Raw genomic sequence first — 18,162 nt, forward strand, 5'->3', positions numbered from 1 at the left:
GGTAGCATGTCTTTTTTAAATAGAAGTTGAGAGAAATATATGATAGAATCTTCTAATGAAAAATGAAAAAAGATTGTTGATTCCCCTGATCTTACTGATGGAAATCTGATCAGAATTTTTTCTTGTTGTGTAATTTTTATACTCAAGACATGGGAGAAGTTGCTGTTTGGAGTTTGTTTTTTTCATGCCCTTGTACAAGAGAGGAAGAAATTTGGTCCTCTTGGTTGGAATATTCCATATGGATTTAATGAATCAGACTTACGCATCAGTATTCGACAACTACAGGTAAAATTAGAAAGAAATTAACAATAATGGAGGATCACTGTGTGTCAGGCCCTAGACAACTCCCTTTGCTTAAAATAAACTTAATCCTCCCAACATCACTAGTAGGTAGGTGGATAGTAGTAAAAATTATAATTGTGGTTTATGAAGCACTATCTCTGTGGATTTTTTCTGCTGTAAGTAATGGAAAACCTGATTGAAACTGGCTTAAACCATAATGAAGCTTACTATCTCACATAAAAAAGTAGTACAAAGGAAGGACAGGCTCTGGAGTTGGTTGACTGAGCAAGTGTTGTCATCAAGGACCCTGGTTCTTTCTGTCTTTCTGCAGTGCCCTCCTCAAGTGTTGGCTTTATAGAGGTCCTTACTATACTTTCTTCCTCCGCTCAGTCAAAGCTACAGTTTAGCTCTATCAGTCAAAAGAAATAGGCTGAGATGCCTGGGTGGCTCAGTCGTTAAGCGTCTGCCTTCGGCTCAGGTCAAGATCCCAGGGTCCTGGGATCGAGTCCCACATCAGGCTCCTTGCTCAGTGAGGAGCCTTCTTCTCCCTCTCCCTCTGCTGCTCCCCCTGCTTGTGCTCTCTCTCTCTCTCTCTGACAAATAAATAAATAAAAATCTTAAAAAAAAAAAAAAGAAATAGACTGCCTACTTTAAGTAGAAAAGGAATTTATTGAAAGAATATTTGGGTAGATCATAGAATCCCCAAGATGGCTGGAGAGCCAAGGCATCCAGAGTCATATCTAGAACTCACCATGTCTTGGTAAGAGCAGATCCTCAACCCTGGTTGAATATTCGACACCCCAGCTCACATAGCTGCCACACAGACTCTGGTCTACTGTAGGCCCCCTGATGTCATCAAAAAAGATTCTTTGCTATTCCTGCTTTTTTGTGCACTACACCCCAGTTCAAAGTCTAGCTCACAGGCCTAAGCTGTAATTATAAAGGAGGCTGGAAAATGAGTGTTTGGGTTTTCTAGTTTCTATAGACTCATAAAATAAGACATTTAAATAGTCAGCAGCCCCCCGGAAAAAAAAATATCTGCTATAAATTCCTACTAACTCAGACTTTGAAGTAGGCACATTATTTACATTAATTCGAAGCAACTCTATAAGGTTGGTATTATCCCTATTTTTGAGAAAACCAAAGCTAAGAAATGAGCTTGCCCATTGAGATAGGATTTGAACTCAAGTCTGTCCAACTCCAATACTTTCCCCATTATTTCTATCATATTTTACGAAATATAGTAATCCACCTGGACAACCACAGAGTATTAATGTATTTCTGCTTCTTTGCTGTGACAAGAGCCTTTGTGACATGGGGCCTCATAAAGGGAAATGGGAAGGGTTGATAAAGCCCAATTAGGTGCTATTAGGTTTCACTCAGGTGGGGTTTTATAAGGCTATGAATATTTAATCATGTTTATACCATAACTGATAATTTTTATAGATACTTTTGATATTTTATTAACTCTTTTTCTTTCCTGTAAGCAAGGCAGAAACCCTAATTAGAACAAACCTGTCAATTTGAAAATCCTTGGACAACTGATGAAATTGGTGCTTATAGAATTATAATTACATGACGAAATTACATTGATTTTAAACATTTGTTTTAAGAACAATTTAGTTGATATAACCTAAGCTTGGAGAACATTTTGCTAATATCCTCCTGCTGCAGATAACCAGTCAACCGAGAGTTCTCTTCTGGCCAGGCCCCAGGCTGCAGCCTCTGGTGTCATCAACCCTCCTAACCCCAACATTGGAGCTGGCAGGCATAGATTAAATCCTCTTTTATATCATCAAGAACTGGGTACTTTAAACCGTCTTCACCTGGTCCTACCAGCAGGCTACCTCTTGCCTCCAGCGAACTTACGGCTAAGTAGTAGACAACCAAGGAATGAGTTGTTAGTCTCTGTGTCTTGCATATGCCACAAATTTAACATGAATTTCTCTTGGGGTCTCTTCCTTCAGCTTTGGGAAGGGGGGAAACCCAGTTAAACACCTTTCCCTCCCCCAGAGATAAGAAAGGGAGAAACTTTCCTCTTTCACCACAAAAGACGACCTTCCTTCTGTCTCCTGCTCATATCTCTTGACACTTCTCTTCCTCCCGAAAACAAGGGAGTCTCAAACAAAGAATGATATCTTCTTTTAACTTGGCTCTGGATAATTTGGAAATATTTTTTCTTAACTGTGCATCATTTCTGTTATAATTCCTGCACTATTAGGTAAGTTTCGGGGGCAGGAAAAGTTCTCATCCAGTAACTTATACCATCCTAATACATATACTACCAAAAATTCCTGTCTATGGGAAAAAGTAAAGGATCTGGAACTAGAAGAAACAAATTCAGGCCTTCATATCATTTCACATTTCCCAGACTCAGCTTCCTACTTGACAGTGTTATAGGGAGATAAGTAAGATAATGTAAAAGCTATGCAAATAGTAGTTTTTATTACTGTTTTAAATGGTGTCATATTGTGTGAACCAGGCTTTGGCACTAAAATTTGGGATTGCTTTGTTTTAATCACATTGCAAACAGTGCCCTAAGTCAGGCACCTGGTTCTCAGCCTTGACACGATTGGCATTTGGGGTTAGCTAGCTCCTTGCTGTGGGCAGCTGGCCTGGGCACTGTTTGGCGGCATCTAACCTTCTGCCCACTAGATGGCAGTAGCACCCCCAACCACCAATCTAAAATGTCCCCAGATATTGCCAAAGGTCCCCAGGGGACAAAATTGCCCCAATTAACAACCAGTGCCCTAAAACAAGGTTTATTCAAATTCACATGAAAAGTCCTTGGTAACTTTAATGTCATCTTTTTTTGTTAAATGTTTTTCTTATTACAGAAGCAATATATGTTTATTCCCCAGCCCTAAAATTGGAAGATGCAGATAAGCAAAGTAATTTAAAATAAACACTAACAGGACTCCCGGGTGGCTCAGTCATCTGGGTAAGCGTCTGACTCTTGATTTCCACTCAGGTCGTGATCTCAGGATCGTGAGATCGAGCCCCACGTCAGGCTCTGCACTGGGCGTGGAATCTGCTTAAGATTCTCTCTCTCTCCTTCTGTCCCCCCTCCCCATTCTCTCTCTCTCAAAAAAAAAAAAAAAAAAAAGGTAAAATAAAATAAACACTAACAATCCCAGCCTTCCAAAGGTAAGTTGTGATGGTAGTTCGCTCAACCCCACTTTTGTGCATAGAGATGGATAGATGATTGAGAGAGAGATAGGTATTTAATGTCATTTTAAAATGGAAATGAAGTAAAAAAAACTTGAAGGTTTTTCTCATTTTATTTTTCCTTTGTTTCAGTTATTTATAAATGAATATAATACAGTTCCATTTGAAGCTATCTCCTATCTGACCGGGGAATGTAACTATGGCGGAAGGGTGACAGATGATTGGGACAGACGCCTCCTCTTAACCATGCTGGCTGACTTTTATAACCCACAAATCATCGAAAACACTCATTACAAGTTTTCTCCCAGTGGAAACTATTTTGCACCTCCCAAAGGCACCTACGATGAATACATTGAATTCATTAAGGTAACTGATGTCACTGAAAATAGGGTTAGATTTAAGTGTGATTTTTCTAAAAGCAAATAATGAAATGTTCCCCTGTAATGTAGAGGGCTAGACAAGTAGTATGGTTTCAGTCAACTTTCAGTATCTTTTGTTTCTGGCCATTACTGAAAATGGAAGAGTTTGATTCCTCGGTGCTTAATGTGTAGTTGATTTTTAACCCTTTTTGGTCTGCATGCTTTTACACCTTATGAATTAACGTAGCCGGTGGAAATATGATGCTTGCTTCATCTGTTTTCTGGTAGAATCTCCCATTTACTCAACACCCTGAGATATTTGGGTTACATGAAAATGTTGATATTTCCAAAGATCTGCAACAAACAAAAGTCCTCTTTGAGTCCTTGCTCCTCACCCAGGGAGGCTCCAAACAGACAGGATCCTCGGGAAGTGCTGACCAGATTCTATTAGAAATCACCAAAGATATTCTCAAGAAGGTAATGTTTAGTTTAAAATATGTTGCTTATCCTGGAGCGCCTGGGTGGCTCAGATGGTTAAGTGTCTGCCTTCGGCTCAGGTCATTATCCTGGAGTCCCGGGATCGAGCCCTGCATCGGGCTCCCTGCTCAGCGGGGAGCCTGCTTCTCCCTCTGCCTCTGCCTCTCTCTCTCTCTCTCTCTCTCTGACTCTCATGAATAAATAAATAAAACATAAAATATGTTGCTTATCCTGTAAATTAAAATGGTACTGAAATGACAATCTGAAGACTCCATTTAGCAGCATTAGGACCTTGAGTGAGAAGCTTTGCCTTTCTGAGCCTTAGTTCCCAAATCTGTAAAGTGGTGATCATAGTACCAACAGTATAAGGTTCTTGTGAACGTTTAAGAGGTCATGAATTTAAAGTGCTCTGCATGCTGCCTGGCACAATGTAAGTTCTTAGTAACTACAGTTGTGGATGAGCTAATGAACATGTGACTTATTATCATTTCCAGACAAAGATAATGGATCTACTTTTTAAAAACTGGAGAAAATGGTCTGAACTTGCTGGCTCAAGGGGTGAATGGTTTTTAATCTACACCTTAGGGAGGGGGCACAGAAGTAAGATCAGCACTAAATTAGCAGCTACAGCTTTTTTTTTTTTCTTCATACTATAGCCCAAAATACTTAGCCTACCAGGTAAAGTGGAATGATACTTTCTTCTTACCTTTTTTCAGTGTCTTAAATTCAACAAGGAACTACTAAGGGAACTTTAAAAAAGATTATGGTCATAAGCGGATCTTCACAATTCCGCTCCAGGGTAAATGCTATAATTAGCCCCATATTTCAGTGTCAGGTGTTCTGACAGAGCAGAGCCTGACCCATGGTCCACCTGCCTCGAAAGCCCACAGACAGCGCCACTCCTCTCCACTGCGTTGGTGGCCTTGCCCTTACACCGCTCCTAAGGAGAGCCTCCGCGCTGTATGCCCCGCCGCGGCCACGGGTGAAAGCAAGCTAGCCTCCTCCTACACTGTCCCTGGACTGCTGCATCTGCGCTCTGATTCTCCTCACCTGTGGCCCCTCACTGTTTCTGCGGTTTATCTCTGGGGGGAAGGTTCTCACTCTTGCAGAATACTGGCTCTTTCGTGGTCCTGAAGAGGAAATTAGCTAGCAGTGGCATTTGGGAATGTATTTGGGGAAAAGGGGCTGTGCTGAGCCAGAGTCCTTGAGTGACAACACCTAGTGTGACTCTGGGCAGTTCAGCTTTCTTAGTTCGGGACCTCCCTGAATGGGACGCTTCTTTGCCTTGGAGTGTGAATTCCAATGCCTTGAGGCTTATCAGTCCCAAAGTCCCCTTCACTTCTCAAGCATCTCTGAGGTGCCTCATAGAAAGCAGACACTTGACACCTTCTCTCTCCCTATTCTTTGGAACCCTGATGCAGTCACACATTAATTATCTGAAAGTGGGGTAAGCTAAGCTATTTGGAGCCAGTTGATAATTGATTGGAAATAAATATAAAACTGTTAGGAAATGGCAAATCAGTCTTATCAATGAAAAATTAGATTCAGCTTACAAAAGGAAATTACACAACATTTCAGAAATATATATCTTCTGCAAAGTGCGATAGCCTGTAGTAAAGAGCATGGGCTTTGCAGTTAGAGACCTGTGGATTTAATCAGATCACCTTTTGGCTGTGTGCCCTTGGGCAGTTACTCAACCTCTCTGTACAGTTGACCCTGAACAACACAGGTTTGAACTGCATAGATCCACTTATATGTGAATTTTTTTGATAAATCCAGCACAGTACTGTAAATGTATCTTCTCTTCCTTAAGATTTTCTTAATAACATTTTCTTTTCTCTAGCTTACTGTATTGTAAGAATACAGTCTATAATCATATGACATACAAAATATGTGTTAATTGACTGTTGATGTTATTGGCAAGGCTTCCGGTCAATTGTAGGTTATTAGTAAAGTTTTTGGAGAGTCGAAGTTATACATGATTTTTTACTATGGGGGGGGCGAGCCCTAACCCCTGCATTGTTCAAGGGTCAACTGTACTTGAATATCCTCATCTGTAAAATGGAGATGACAATAGCCCCCTGAGAGTACATGGTTAGGATTACATGAAATAATGTATGGAAAGCAGTTAGCACAACACCTAGTCCATAGTAACTGCCTAGTGTTAACTACTAGTGATGTGATAGCTGAATGAAACAAATTATCCATTCTGAGAGTAATATGTGATCTTCAAAATCTATTTTCTTAGCTACCAAATGATTTTGACATTGAATTGGCACTACTGAAGTTTCCTGTGAGATATGAAGAGAGCATGAATACCGTGTTAGTACAAGAAATGGAAAGATTTAACAAGTAAGGATCTATCTCCCAGTGGTTCAGAAAACAACCAATCAAAGTTGATTTTAAAAAAACCACACTGGTATTGAATTAAAATTTTAAGAAAAATTTATCAAAACCTGCCATTTCCTTAGGATCCACCCCCACTCTTTAAAGTTGTATAATCTTCTGCCCTAGAAGTGAAGGTATGTTTTAGAATGCAAAAGTGATGATGGAAATGAGATCTGTTTTTACTGGTGAAAATATTCATTAGTCATAATTCTCACCACCCGTTACTACTCTCCTCAGGAACTAAAGACCAAATGAGCCAATGACAAGTCTTTTGTCATTATTCTGCCACTTGATGCATATACACCTCCCTTTTCTTCCTTAGTCCAACCTGGGTCGATTAGGTATCCCACAATAGTGAACAAATTATTTTAACTGAATTTTCTACAATTCAATACTGGCTTAAGGAATGGAGAAATTGTTTTGATTATGAATTTTCTAAGGTGTTTTCAAGTTTATTTGGGTTTCTGGACTTGTTGACACTTAAAAATATATTAAAACACTGTGATGCCTTAATTCAGTATTTTTTATACAAAGACCATATGTATTTATATGTAATAGTATACTGCCTCTCAGTCTCTCAGTTTCTTAGCCTTCTAGTCTAAAACCCTCGGCTCAGGTTTATTTACAGCGTTCTTAGCAGTTTGGGTCTATGTGGGAAGCAAAGTATTTGCAAGTATATCCATGAATATATGCTTCATGCTTTAAGGAATTATTTCACAAATTTCAGCCTTTGGATTACACCTTTATAACTTTTTCTGTATTTGCATGTAACATTATTTACCTGATATTTTTCCTAAAATCGTTCTCTGCTTAAATTAGCCTGGTCTTAAGCCATAATACCCAGAAAGCAACAACTTTGATATGCTTATTGTATTATTTTCTATATTATGTAGTGATTAAAATGAAAAATGTTCATCCAAGTATCACCTAAAAGTACCTTCCATTACCAAGTGGGAGGTGACTTCATTTGGGGAAACACTTCCATAAAGCTGTGAATGAGAATTTCTGCTACTTCTTCTGGAAAGACAGTACATTGATATTTACCCTCATATGTACATTGATGAAATGATTTCTTTCTTTGCAGTTTAATTAAAACTATACGCAACACTCTACAGGACCTTGAAAAAGCTATTAAGGGCGTGGTTGTAATGGATTCTGCATTGGAGGCACTCTCTGGCAGTTTGCTTGTTGGGAAGGTTCCAGAAATATGGGCCGCACGATCATACCCAAGTCTTAAACCCCTAGCAAGTTATATCACAGATTTTCTAGCCCGGTTGAACTTTTTACAGGTAAAAGATTATGTAATTTATATATATATATATATAAAATTTTATTTTTTGATTGACTGGAGAGAGATTAGAAACACTCTGGTCACTTGAATGTCTCTGAGTTGAGCAATGTGGTTAGCAGTTTCACGGTAATCTAACCGAACTTTTAGAATATTGCTAATAGGGGCGCGTGGGTGGCTCAGTGGGTTAAGCATCTGCCTTCAGCTCAGGTCATGATCCCAGGGCCCTAGGATTGAGCCCCGAGTTGGGCTCCCTGCCCTCAGCGGGGAGTCTGCTTCTCCCTCTCCCTTGGCCCTTCCCCCTGCTTGTGTTCTCTCTCTAATAAATAAATAACATTTTTAAAAGAAAAAAAAAGAATAGTAAAAATAACATATTTCAGGGACACCTGGGTGGCTCAGTCGATTAAGCGTCTGCCTTCAGCTCAGGTCATGATCCCAGGATCCTGGGATCGAGCCCCACATTGGGCTCCCTGCTCATTCTCCCTCTCCCACTCCCCCTGCTTGTATTCCCTCTCTTGCTGTGTCTCTCTCTGTCAAATAAATAAATAAAATCTTTTTAAAAAAAAAATATTTCAAAGTACTGAGGAGAAAGTTAAAATTTTACTTTACTCAAGTCCAAGTAATATGTGACATATTATTTTAAGATTCTAGGTTTGTGGCTTTCTGAGACCACATACTTGGTCTTGTCATTTTAATACTGGTGGTAAATCACAAAAAGAACCCAAGATTTGGATTTACCAATAACTGGCCATTGTCTTAAAATCAGTTGCTTCTTATCCTTTATCTCATAAAAGGGAAAAGTTGAGTGCTTTGAAATCTCTACGCTGCATCCCAAAGCACACACATAAAGGATGTTCAGGGCACTCTCTCCTCCCCAGCAACTCGGCTTGCCCCCATCATATGGCTAATGTTTATGTGGGGTAAGAAGTGGGGAGAGCCCCCAAAATACTTTTTGGAAATTCACATTAGGTATATGACCTCTCTGTGTTCAGTTGCCTTTCTATTACACAAGAGCTTTATTTGTTTCACCGTGGAAGCTAATCCTGAAATAGCCAGTGCTTATGAAGATGTGGAGGAGAGGGGCTTTTTCATTCGCCCCTTTTTAATTTTTACCAATCTGATAGATGGACCAGTCTTATTGTTTCAATCTGCCTTTTTTTTTTGAGAGAGCGTGCGAGTATGTGGGGGAGGGGCAGAGGGAGAGGGCGAGAGAATCTCAAGGACTCCCCCTGAGCAGGGAGCCCAATACAAGGTAGATCCCACGACCCTGAGATCATGACCTGAGCTGAAATCAGGAGTCAGATGCTTAACCAACTGAGCCACCCGGGTGCCCCATTTTTTTTTTTTTTTTTTAATAATTAGTGAGCTTGTGCTTCTTCTGGTATGTGTGCTTGCCATTTGTATTTCTCCTGTGAATTGCCTCTTCATCTCCTCGGCCCATTTTTCTTCTTGGCTGTTTCTGAAAAATTAATTTATAGGAGTTTTTTGTGTAGATTTTACATTTAACAACAACAACAAAAAAAAAACCAGTCTAGAAAACGGGTTTTCAGTGTTCAGGGTATAGAAGAGATGCCACTTAACAGTTTCTCATCCATAAAATGGTCAATTATATCTCACAGGGAGACAGTCCCATGGTATGTGGTAAGAACTCAGTAAAAGAAGATTATTCTTTTGCAACATCATAACTTGTTGAACTTTATCAAATGCCTTTGCAGCATTTATTGCTGATGACGTAACTTTTTTTTTCTTTAGCGAATTATTGCATTGAATTGTGTCACTAGATTTCCAAGTGTAAAACCGCCCTTGTGTTTCTAGAAAAATTCCTGTTGGTCAGTGGATCCTTCTTTTAATGTTTTCATCAATTCCATTTGGCTATTTTTAGGGATTTTGATAGACATTACCTAGTCAGCTTCCAGAAAAATTATTTAATTGTATCCCCAACAATAGTGATTATGAGTGCCTGTTTCTCAGAATTAACATTGTTTTTCATCTTTGCTGATTGGATAGGTGAAGCTGTGTATACCTGGGTGAGTCCTAGCCACGTGTTGTCTTAGTTCCTCCTGTGTGCACAGCCTCTTTCCATCCCTTATCAAAAGCATTTGACATATGGTTAATCACATCCTCCCCTTGCCACAATCTTCCTTTTTTTTTTTTTTACACTTCAGTTCATTTCCCAAGCTTTTCTGAAACCTTTATTGAAACTGCTTCCATTTCCTGTATATTGCTTCATTCCTAAAGGGCCTCAAAGAGTCATTACCTTGGTCTTTTAGAGGGGTCCTGGCACGGTGCCAGCACAGAGAGTCTCCGGGACAAATTCCTTTTGTTGTTGATAAAAAGTCCACACCAAACTCCCTACTCTCTGAAATTTGAATTTCCCCCTTGGAATCATTCTATTCAAATGAGTAAGAAAGACCTCACTCATTATTGGGCACTTTTATCATCCTTCACCACACACCTTCTTCCTCTGAATGGATCTCTCCCCATTGTCCTCTTACCCTTAGGGAGCCTGTATGGTTTTCCCCTCTCCTCTCTTTCTCCTGGACTCTTGACTTCACCTCCCAATGCTTTTTAGAGTTAACAAATTAAGCAAATGAGTCGCCTGGAGTTTCCTCTCTTTTCCTCTTTTCTCTCTCACCATTCATCCTATTTATCTGACACTTAGTATCTGTGTGACTTTGAGCAAGATGTTATTCATCTTTCTGCACTCCAGTTTCCCCATCTGTAAAATGGGAGGAATAACTCACTGAGTTATTTTGTGAACCAAATGAGGTGATGCATGTAAAGTGCTGAGCACAGTGCCCCGCATGCACCAAGCACCCAGTAAATGGTAGCTAATTCAGAAACCCTATACAAGTCGCTGACCCAGACGCTCGTGACATTCTTGGCTAAACGAAGCCCTAGAGTGAGCCGGGGAATTTTCTATACACTCGCCTTCTGGGTTCTGACAGCTTTTTTTGTGCATGGTGCCGGTTCTGCCTGGCTTGTGTCCTTGTCAAAATCCATCTCTTTTTCCACCTCTTCTTCTTTTATATTTTATTTTGAAGATTTATTTATTTATTTGAGAGAGACAGACAGCATGGCGGGGGCGGCGGGGAGCAGAGGGAAAGAATCTCAAGCAGATGTGCTGCTGAGCGTGCCCCCACCCCCAGCGCCGGGCTCGATCTCACAACCTTGAGATCATGACCTGAGTGGAAATCAAGAGTCTGATGCTTAACCTTCTGAGCCACCCAGGCACCACTCCACCTCTTCCTGATTTGATAACTTATACTGTTGCAACATCTCTAGCACAAGTCTGGTCTCTTCCTCCCAGAAAGCAAAGCTGGCTTCTTCCCACAGTGCACTGCTTGCTCAGAGACAGAGTTCATTTTATTGATTCATCTGTTCATTCAACTGATGTGAATTGAGACCCCACTTTGTCCAGAACATCTTGTTGTGTCCTCTGTGAGATAAAAGTGTGATGGCCACATGAGCCCTGCCTTCAAATTGCCAATAGTCTACAGGGGGATAAGCTTATATGTATCTAAGAAAAAACGAATTCAGTAGAGTAGGGGATGAGTCATAAAAGATCAATTTGTAAATTGTTCTGGGAATTCAAAGAAAGGAGTGAGTTCTTCTAGCCCAGGAAAGCAGAGCTTGTTTACTGGATGAGGAAGCATTTGAGCTGGGTCTAAAGGATGAGAGGTTTTGGACGCTGCAAGAAAAAAGGAAAAGGACGTAGAGATAGCTGTGCAATGAAAGGCATTATCTCACTTAGGACTGATTCTGTTGTAAAAATTCTGACATAAACACAAATAAAGTTTATTCCCTCAGTAATTGAAAAATCCAGGGCATCAAGTGGCTCTAGGCAGGAGCTGACCTAGGCTGCAAAATTGTTCCCTGGTCCTGGATTCTTGCACCTCGTCTCCTGGCTCCATTTCTCTGAGGCTTGACTCCATTCGCAGGTAGGTTCTTGTCCGGTGGTAGCAAAAGAGCTGCAGCAATTCTGGCCCCACATCCACGCAACTTCACAGAGCTGAGTGTCTTTTCCCCAAAAGTCCCAGCAAGTCTCTGCATCTCTGGCTTTGATTGGGTCACGTGTCCATTCCTGAATCGATCATGATGACTGGAGGTATCATTGGCCAGGCATGAATCACATGCCCACCCCAGGAAGTAGAGTTCCTGCACCAAAAGTGCTTGGGTGGAGAGTGTGGAAAGGTTCAGCCTCCATTGGGATGTAAGACGGATGTCCACCCAATGCAGAGAAGAGACCAGCAAATGGTCTGATTAGAATGCAAGATGCTTGAAGAGGAATTAAAAGGACCAAGCTGGAAATACAATTCAGGGCCAGATTGTGAGGTCTCTTGAATAGGAGACTAAGGTGCTTAGACTTTAATTTGGTAGAGTAGTAGTAGATCACTAAAGAATTATGCAAGGTGCTAAACCCAATCCAAACCATGTATGGTGAGGTCTACTCAGGAAGAATGACTCTAGATGTGCCGAGCAGCGAGAGACGGAAAAAGTGAGAAGATGGACGCATCGATACAGAAAGGAGACAGTGGATCTCTGAACTGGAGCGGGGGCAGTGGGCATGGAGGCACGGGTGGCTGAGAGGTTTAAGGAGCTGGAATCAACACACGAGGGCTCTGTGATATGATGCGTAAGATGTCTAAAGGTAGTGGCTTTTGAGTAGGATTAAGTAATATAATAAATCCCCAAATAATTTATCTTTGGCTCTTTGCAGAAGATGTGAATCTTTCAAATGTTGTTTTATTCAGGTTAATGTTAAAATTAGTTTGAATTTTCCAAGAAGAGTAACTATAAGCGAAAAGGGTAGAAGGCCAAGGTTGTGTGCTTTGAGTCAGGGAAAAGAGTCCTGTGATGGTAAGTGTGGGCAGCACATACACCAGAATCAGGAATTGTATATGAGGGCGCCTGGGTGGCTCAGTTGTTCAGCATCTGCCTTTGGCTCGGGTCCTGATCCTGGCATCCTGGGGTCGAGCCTCACATTAGGCTTCCCTGCTCTGCAGGAAGCCTGCTTCTCCCTCTCCCACTCCCCCTGCTTGTGTTCCCGCTCTCACCATCTCTCTGTCAAATAAATAAATAAAATCTTTAAAAAAAAAAAAGGAATTGTATGAGGTGATGCTGTGTGGGTTGGAAACTGAACATAATGCATTTTGTTTGCCCTTTACAGGACTGGCATAATTCAGGAAAACCTAATGTGTTCTGGCTCTCAGGATTCTTTTTCACCCAAGCCTTCCTAACTGGAGCTATGCAGAATTATGCCAGAAAATACACCATACCTATTGATTTACTAGGATATGAATTTGAGGTACAGTAACCCCCTGAACTCCACAGTCTTATCACTATATCAAAATCATGTATTTAAGCAAGGAAGATATGCAGAATTCCTATCCTTATGGTCCATTATAAACTATTTGATTTCTTTCCATCCTTTGTGTTTCATGAAGAAAGTAAATGATATTTGTCTTGCTGTGTCTGATAGGACTTTTATATATTTCAATTATCCACTCAAATAATCTAATGCTGCTCTTCTGTTTTAGCAAAAATTAATATAAGGTACAGTAAAACCTGATAAAATGCTTCAAAAAGAACTGTATTATACATTTTTACATTTACACTTTTACTGAAAAATGTATACAAGCCATTATATAGTGGAGTTTCCCTGAATACATTCTGAAAATTGAGCAAATGTTTTCCTTATAAGACAGAGTGGTCTGGGAAAGAGACCATTACAAGTGTGTGCCTCTCCCTTCAGGTTATTCCTTCGGATACATCCGAGATGGCCCCAGAAGACGGCGTGTACATCCACGGATTGTATCTTGATGGAGCACGCTGGGACAGACCAAGGTCAGGGCTTTGAACTGAAGACATGGCTTTAGTTGTAGCTGAATGAGTAAAACACACCATCTGCTGCCTCCCTCCCACCCCACCCCACCAAACGGCCTCTTCTAGGGAATATGGCAAGTAGTAAAAAATATCAGAATCCTTGCCATAAATCGTTACTCAGGCTGGAGCAATTGATAAGTGAGTGTTTTTAGGTCCTAAAGAATTTTTGGTTAATATTCCAGTGGTCTTACTGGTAGAAGTTAGATGAAATTATTTTCTCACTTCTTCTGTTTCAGGACTGTTACCTTCTGTCTCGTAACATGCAGGAGTGCCTCACTTTCAAACATTTTATGGTTATAGTAAACTTCCCATTTCTGTTGGTAAATGGAAAACTTTCTCTCAGATTTTGATGACACAATAAAAAAATATTTAAAATAAATACTGAATTTCCAGGTTGGAAAATTGAGCGTTGCTCTTCTTGTTTAAAATACACAGGGGAGGACGCCTGGGTGGCTCAGTTGGTTAAGCGATTGCCTTCGGCTCAGGTCATGATCCTGGAGTCTCTGGATCGAGTCCCCCATCGGGCTCTCTGCTCTGCGGGGACTCTGCTTCTCCCTCTGACCCTCCCCCCTCTCATGTGCTCTCTCTCATTCTCTCTCTCTCAAATAAATAAATAAAAATCTTTAAAAATAAATAAATAAATAAATAAAATACACAGGGGAGGGGCACCTGGGTGGCTCAGTCAGTTACACAGGGGACTTTTGGTTTTGCTCAGGTTATGATCTTAGGGTGGTGGGACCGAGCCCTGCCTCAGGGCTCTGCGCTCAGTGGGGAGTCTGCTTGAGATTCTCTCCCTCTCCCTCTACCCCTCCCGCTCATCCTCTCTCTCTCTAAAATAATAAAATAAATAAATCTTTAAGGAAAAATATGTAGAGGTAAGAGGCAAGGGGAGAGATTATTTCCCTTGGAACCCTGCTCTTTATCAGTCCACTAATAAGCACAATCCTCTATTTCCAGGGTCCCTTGCTCTCAAGGGAGGGTTAAAGGCTGAGGCCCAGAGAATCACTTGAGGGGAGCAAGAAGGAGGCTCTAGAGAGATCATTCCAAGACAGCGCGAAGAGGAGACTTAGCTCCACCTAGTTCCTGTGGTTATTTCTCTCTCTCTTCTTTTTCATCACTCTACTGACATTAGTCTTAACTTGCTTTTCCTTATATATGTATTCATTCATCTTTTTCTTCCTTCTTCCTCTCTTCGTCCCTTCGTCCCTTCCCTCCTTTTTTCAAACAAATAAACAATGTAGCATAGGGAAAAGAAACCACGTTTTCTAGACAGGCAGATGTACGTTTGAATTCTGACTCTGGCACGTAAGGGCTGTGTTACTGAGAGAAAACTATTCAACCTCTCTGAACCTCCACTCTTCATCTGTGGCACAGGAATGGGGACAAGGTCACAGTGAGGACCAAATGTGATAGGATAGTGTTGGCCTCATGGATGGTATTTAAAAGTGGCAGGGGCGCCTGGGTGGCTTTGTTGGTTAAGCATCTGCCTTCAGCTCAGGTCATGATCTCAGGGTCCTGGGATCGAATCGTCTGGTTCCCTGCTCGGTGGGGAGTCTGCTTCTCCCTCTCTCCTGCCCCCACCCCACTCATGCACTCTCTCTCTCAAATAAATAAATTTTTTTTTTAAGTGACAGGAATTGATATTTTTCCACTGTTTGTACACATTGCCTTGCCATTATTATCTTTCGTTTTTCAATTACTCATTGCCTCTTCCTTGGCTTTGTTTTGTTTTGTTTTATATTTCTTTCTCTGCATATTTCTGGTCCTCTCTTGTATTAAAAGCCAGTATCTAAGTAGCAATTTCTAGAAGCAAATTTCATCTTATTTCTAATTAACATGTCAATTTCTCCTCACAGTGGATTGCTTGCCGAACAACACCCCAAACTTCTGTTTGACCTGATGCCCATCATATGGATCAAACCAAGTAAGTCTACTTCTAACAAAATTTCTTAAGAGTTTTAGAGAGGGGTATTTTTAATGGCTCCCCCAATTAAGTCTCTGTTCAAACCTATTAAGACTTTGTTCGATTACAATAAACAGCGACTTAATGTTTACATTGGAAATATATTGTTCCCTTGTTCGTGTTGCATTCATGTTATTCTGGGCATATCATCATGCCTCTTTTTGCTCCTATCCCACGGGATGCAACATTTTCTCTGCCCCTCCCTCACACTTTTACTTTTCCAGAGTCCGGGGCTTTCCATCAATATTTTGATTCTGACATGCATTTGCACACCTCTCAGAAACACACGGCTGGTGGCTAGAGTCTTCTGGCTATGGGAAACTCCTAAGCCCAAGAGCCAGACAGGTGCCCAAAGGCACAGACCTGCAAGGCACAGGGGCTGGAGGCCGACTCTGCTCTCCTGGGAAAGCTACTCACTCCTTCCCTTCTTCTGCTACCATCATTTTTCCTCGAGTCTGAACAAATGAGGCTCATTCTTTTGTTTTTTCTTTCTTCTCTAGTGTTTTTGTTCTCTGATAATTATCAATGGAAACATTTCCAAATCATCCACAATCACCACCTAACCCATTATTTTCATTATTAATGCAGTTCAATTATAACTATGAGAAATGTAGCCTTAGTTTAGAAACACTCCTTATAGCTCATATCAGGCTTTTCAAGGATAATATGTGGGTTCTTTCTGTGAGTAGGTAAGAGTTGGTGTGTCTTCCCTAGTAATAACCTGCTGAAAGCAAATAGTAACTTCCGCTTCTTCTGATTTATCCATTTCTTGTATTCGGGCTCTAAGCAGCAGTGTCCTCTCTTTTTATATCTGCCTCTTTACCTGTGCTGTATTTTATTCCTTCTTCCCTACCTTCTCTCCCAAGTCCTCTTGAGTGTTTTCATGCCTGCTAAGTTATCAGGACTTAGAATCGATTCCTATCCTCTAAACCGAGAATCATGCACCATATGAAATCACTTGTCTTGTTTCACAGCCATAATTATATACCAATGGTATATAACAATATATAACAATAACAACACTGAAATGTTCAAATATTATAATCATAATCTTAGATTTAGTACTAAAATAGTTGTTCTTTTAGTCCCAGGGGCTGTTTTCCCTTTACCAAATGAATGTATTTCTTTCTTTTCCAAGCCAAAAAGTCTCAGATTGTGAAGTCGAATGCCTACACCTGTCCCCTCTACAAGACAAGTGAACGTAAAGGAACTCTTTCCACTACAGGACATTCCACTAACTTTGTTATTGCAATGTTGTTAAAGACGGACCAACCCACTCAACACTGGATCAAGCGTGGGGTTGCCTTGCTTTGTCAGTTGGATAACTAAATTGGACAAACTTAAGAAAACATCTGAAAGACATTTCAAAAAAAATCTGTGTTGTCTTCACTTACTTCAAAATATATATATTATAGAACCAAGTATCTTTGTGTCATTCTTTTTTTTTTTTTTAAGTAGGCTCTATGCCCAGTGTGGAGTCCAACACAATGCTTGAACTCACAACCCCAAGATCAAGACCTGAGCTGAGATCAAGATGCTCAGCCGGCTGAGCCACCCAGGCGCCCCATGTGTCTTTCTTTTAAATGGTCTTTTCACAGTCCTCCTTCCTGATGTACCACTCTTGCTTGACTGGAATACAGCCCTTCTAGAAAACATGAAGAGAAATGTTTCTTTGAAGCATATGAGAAACTTTTGAAACTTTTATTTACCTGACATGTAGGTGAAAAACAGATTTGGGGAGACTAACCGGATAAAACTTAATATCAGAAAACATGTTTTCACAAGTGTTAAGTCATTTCTTCAGCTTCAGTAATAGTTGACTTTCCACTCACCTACCAGAGGTGATTCTAAATAAGGAAAATATCAATTCCAGAACTAAACCCTTTACATCACACTTTTACAGCATTAGCTCCATGGCTCACAGTGTCGAGGGAAGTTAACTCACACAGTGAAGTTTGCGTACAAAGGCAGTGGATGGCTGGGGGCAGGTCTACACACCCGGCCGCGTATATTGTGCTGCTTGGCATTGATTCTGTGTTTGATTGAAATGCCAAGTGTCTCTTTGTTATGTTTAATAGTTAATATTCTTACTATTTAACATATATTCTTAATAGTATAGATTAACAATTTTAAAACATTTCAACAAAACAAAACTATAGTCAAAATTTTATTACCTGTGTGGAATTAATTCCTTCCTTGGGATTCCCAGGACCTTTAGGCTGCAGCTCTGTAACCCAGAGAAAATGTAGGTGCAGCTACCCAGTGAATCAGGGTGGTTGGGACAGTCCCTTTGATAAATTGGTCAGAGAAACATGGCCTCTCAAGTGGAAAATTGATTCTGGTCTGCAGTG

At 40.6% G+C, this 18,162-nt stretch overlaps 1 protein-coding gene across 1 annotated transcript in view; it reads left to right on the top strand.

Annotated features, from left to right (window-relative positions):
* The window catches only part of DNAH12 (dynein axonemal heavy chain 12), a 229,700-nt gene extending 212,224 nt beyond the window's left edge, over positions 1 to 17,476 (top strand). Inside the window, exons 66-74 of the mRNA XM_034996444.1 lie at positions 148 to 285; positions 3,583 to 3,816; positions 4,098 to 4,286; positions 6,535 to 6,638; positions 7,759 to 7,963; positions 13,133 to 13,270; positions 13,718 to 13,809; positions 15,705 to 15,772; positions 16,950 to 17,476. Coding sequence (XP_034852335.1) covers positions 148 to 285; positions 3,583 to 3,816; positions 4,098 to 4,286; positions 6,535 to 6,638; positions 7,759 to 7,963; positions 13,133 to 13,270; positions 13,718 to 13,809; positions 15,705 to 15,772; positions 16,950 to 17,140 — 1,359 coding nt within the window. The 3' untranslated portion in view covers positions 17,141 to 17,476. The remainder of the gene's footprint in view (positions 1 to 147; positions 286 to 3,582; positions 3,817 to 4,097; positions 4,287 to 6,534; positions 6,639 to 7,758; positions 7,964 to 13,132; positions 13,271 to 13,717; positions 13,810 to 15,704; positions 15,773 to 16,949) is intronic.
* Positions 17,477 to 18,162: the final 686 nt, after the last annotated feature.

This window comes from Mirounga leonina, unplaced genomic scaffold (assembly GCF_011800145.1).
Source record: "Mirounga leonina isolate KUSES-001 unplaced genomic scaffold, KU_Mleo_1.0 Mir_94, whole genome shotgun sequence".
NCBI classification, from domain to species: domain Eukaryota; kingdom Metazoa; phylum Chordata; class Mammalia; order Carnivora; family Phocidae; genus Mirounga; species Mirounga leonina.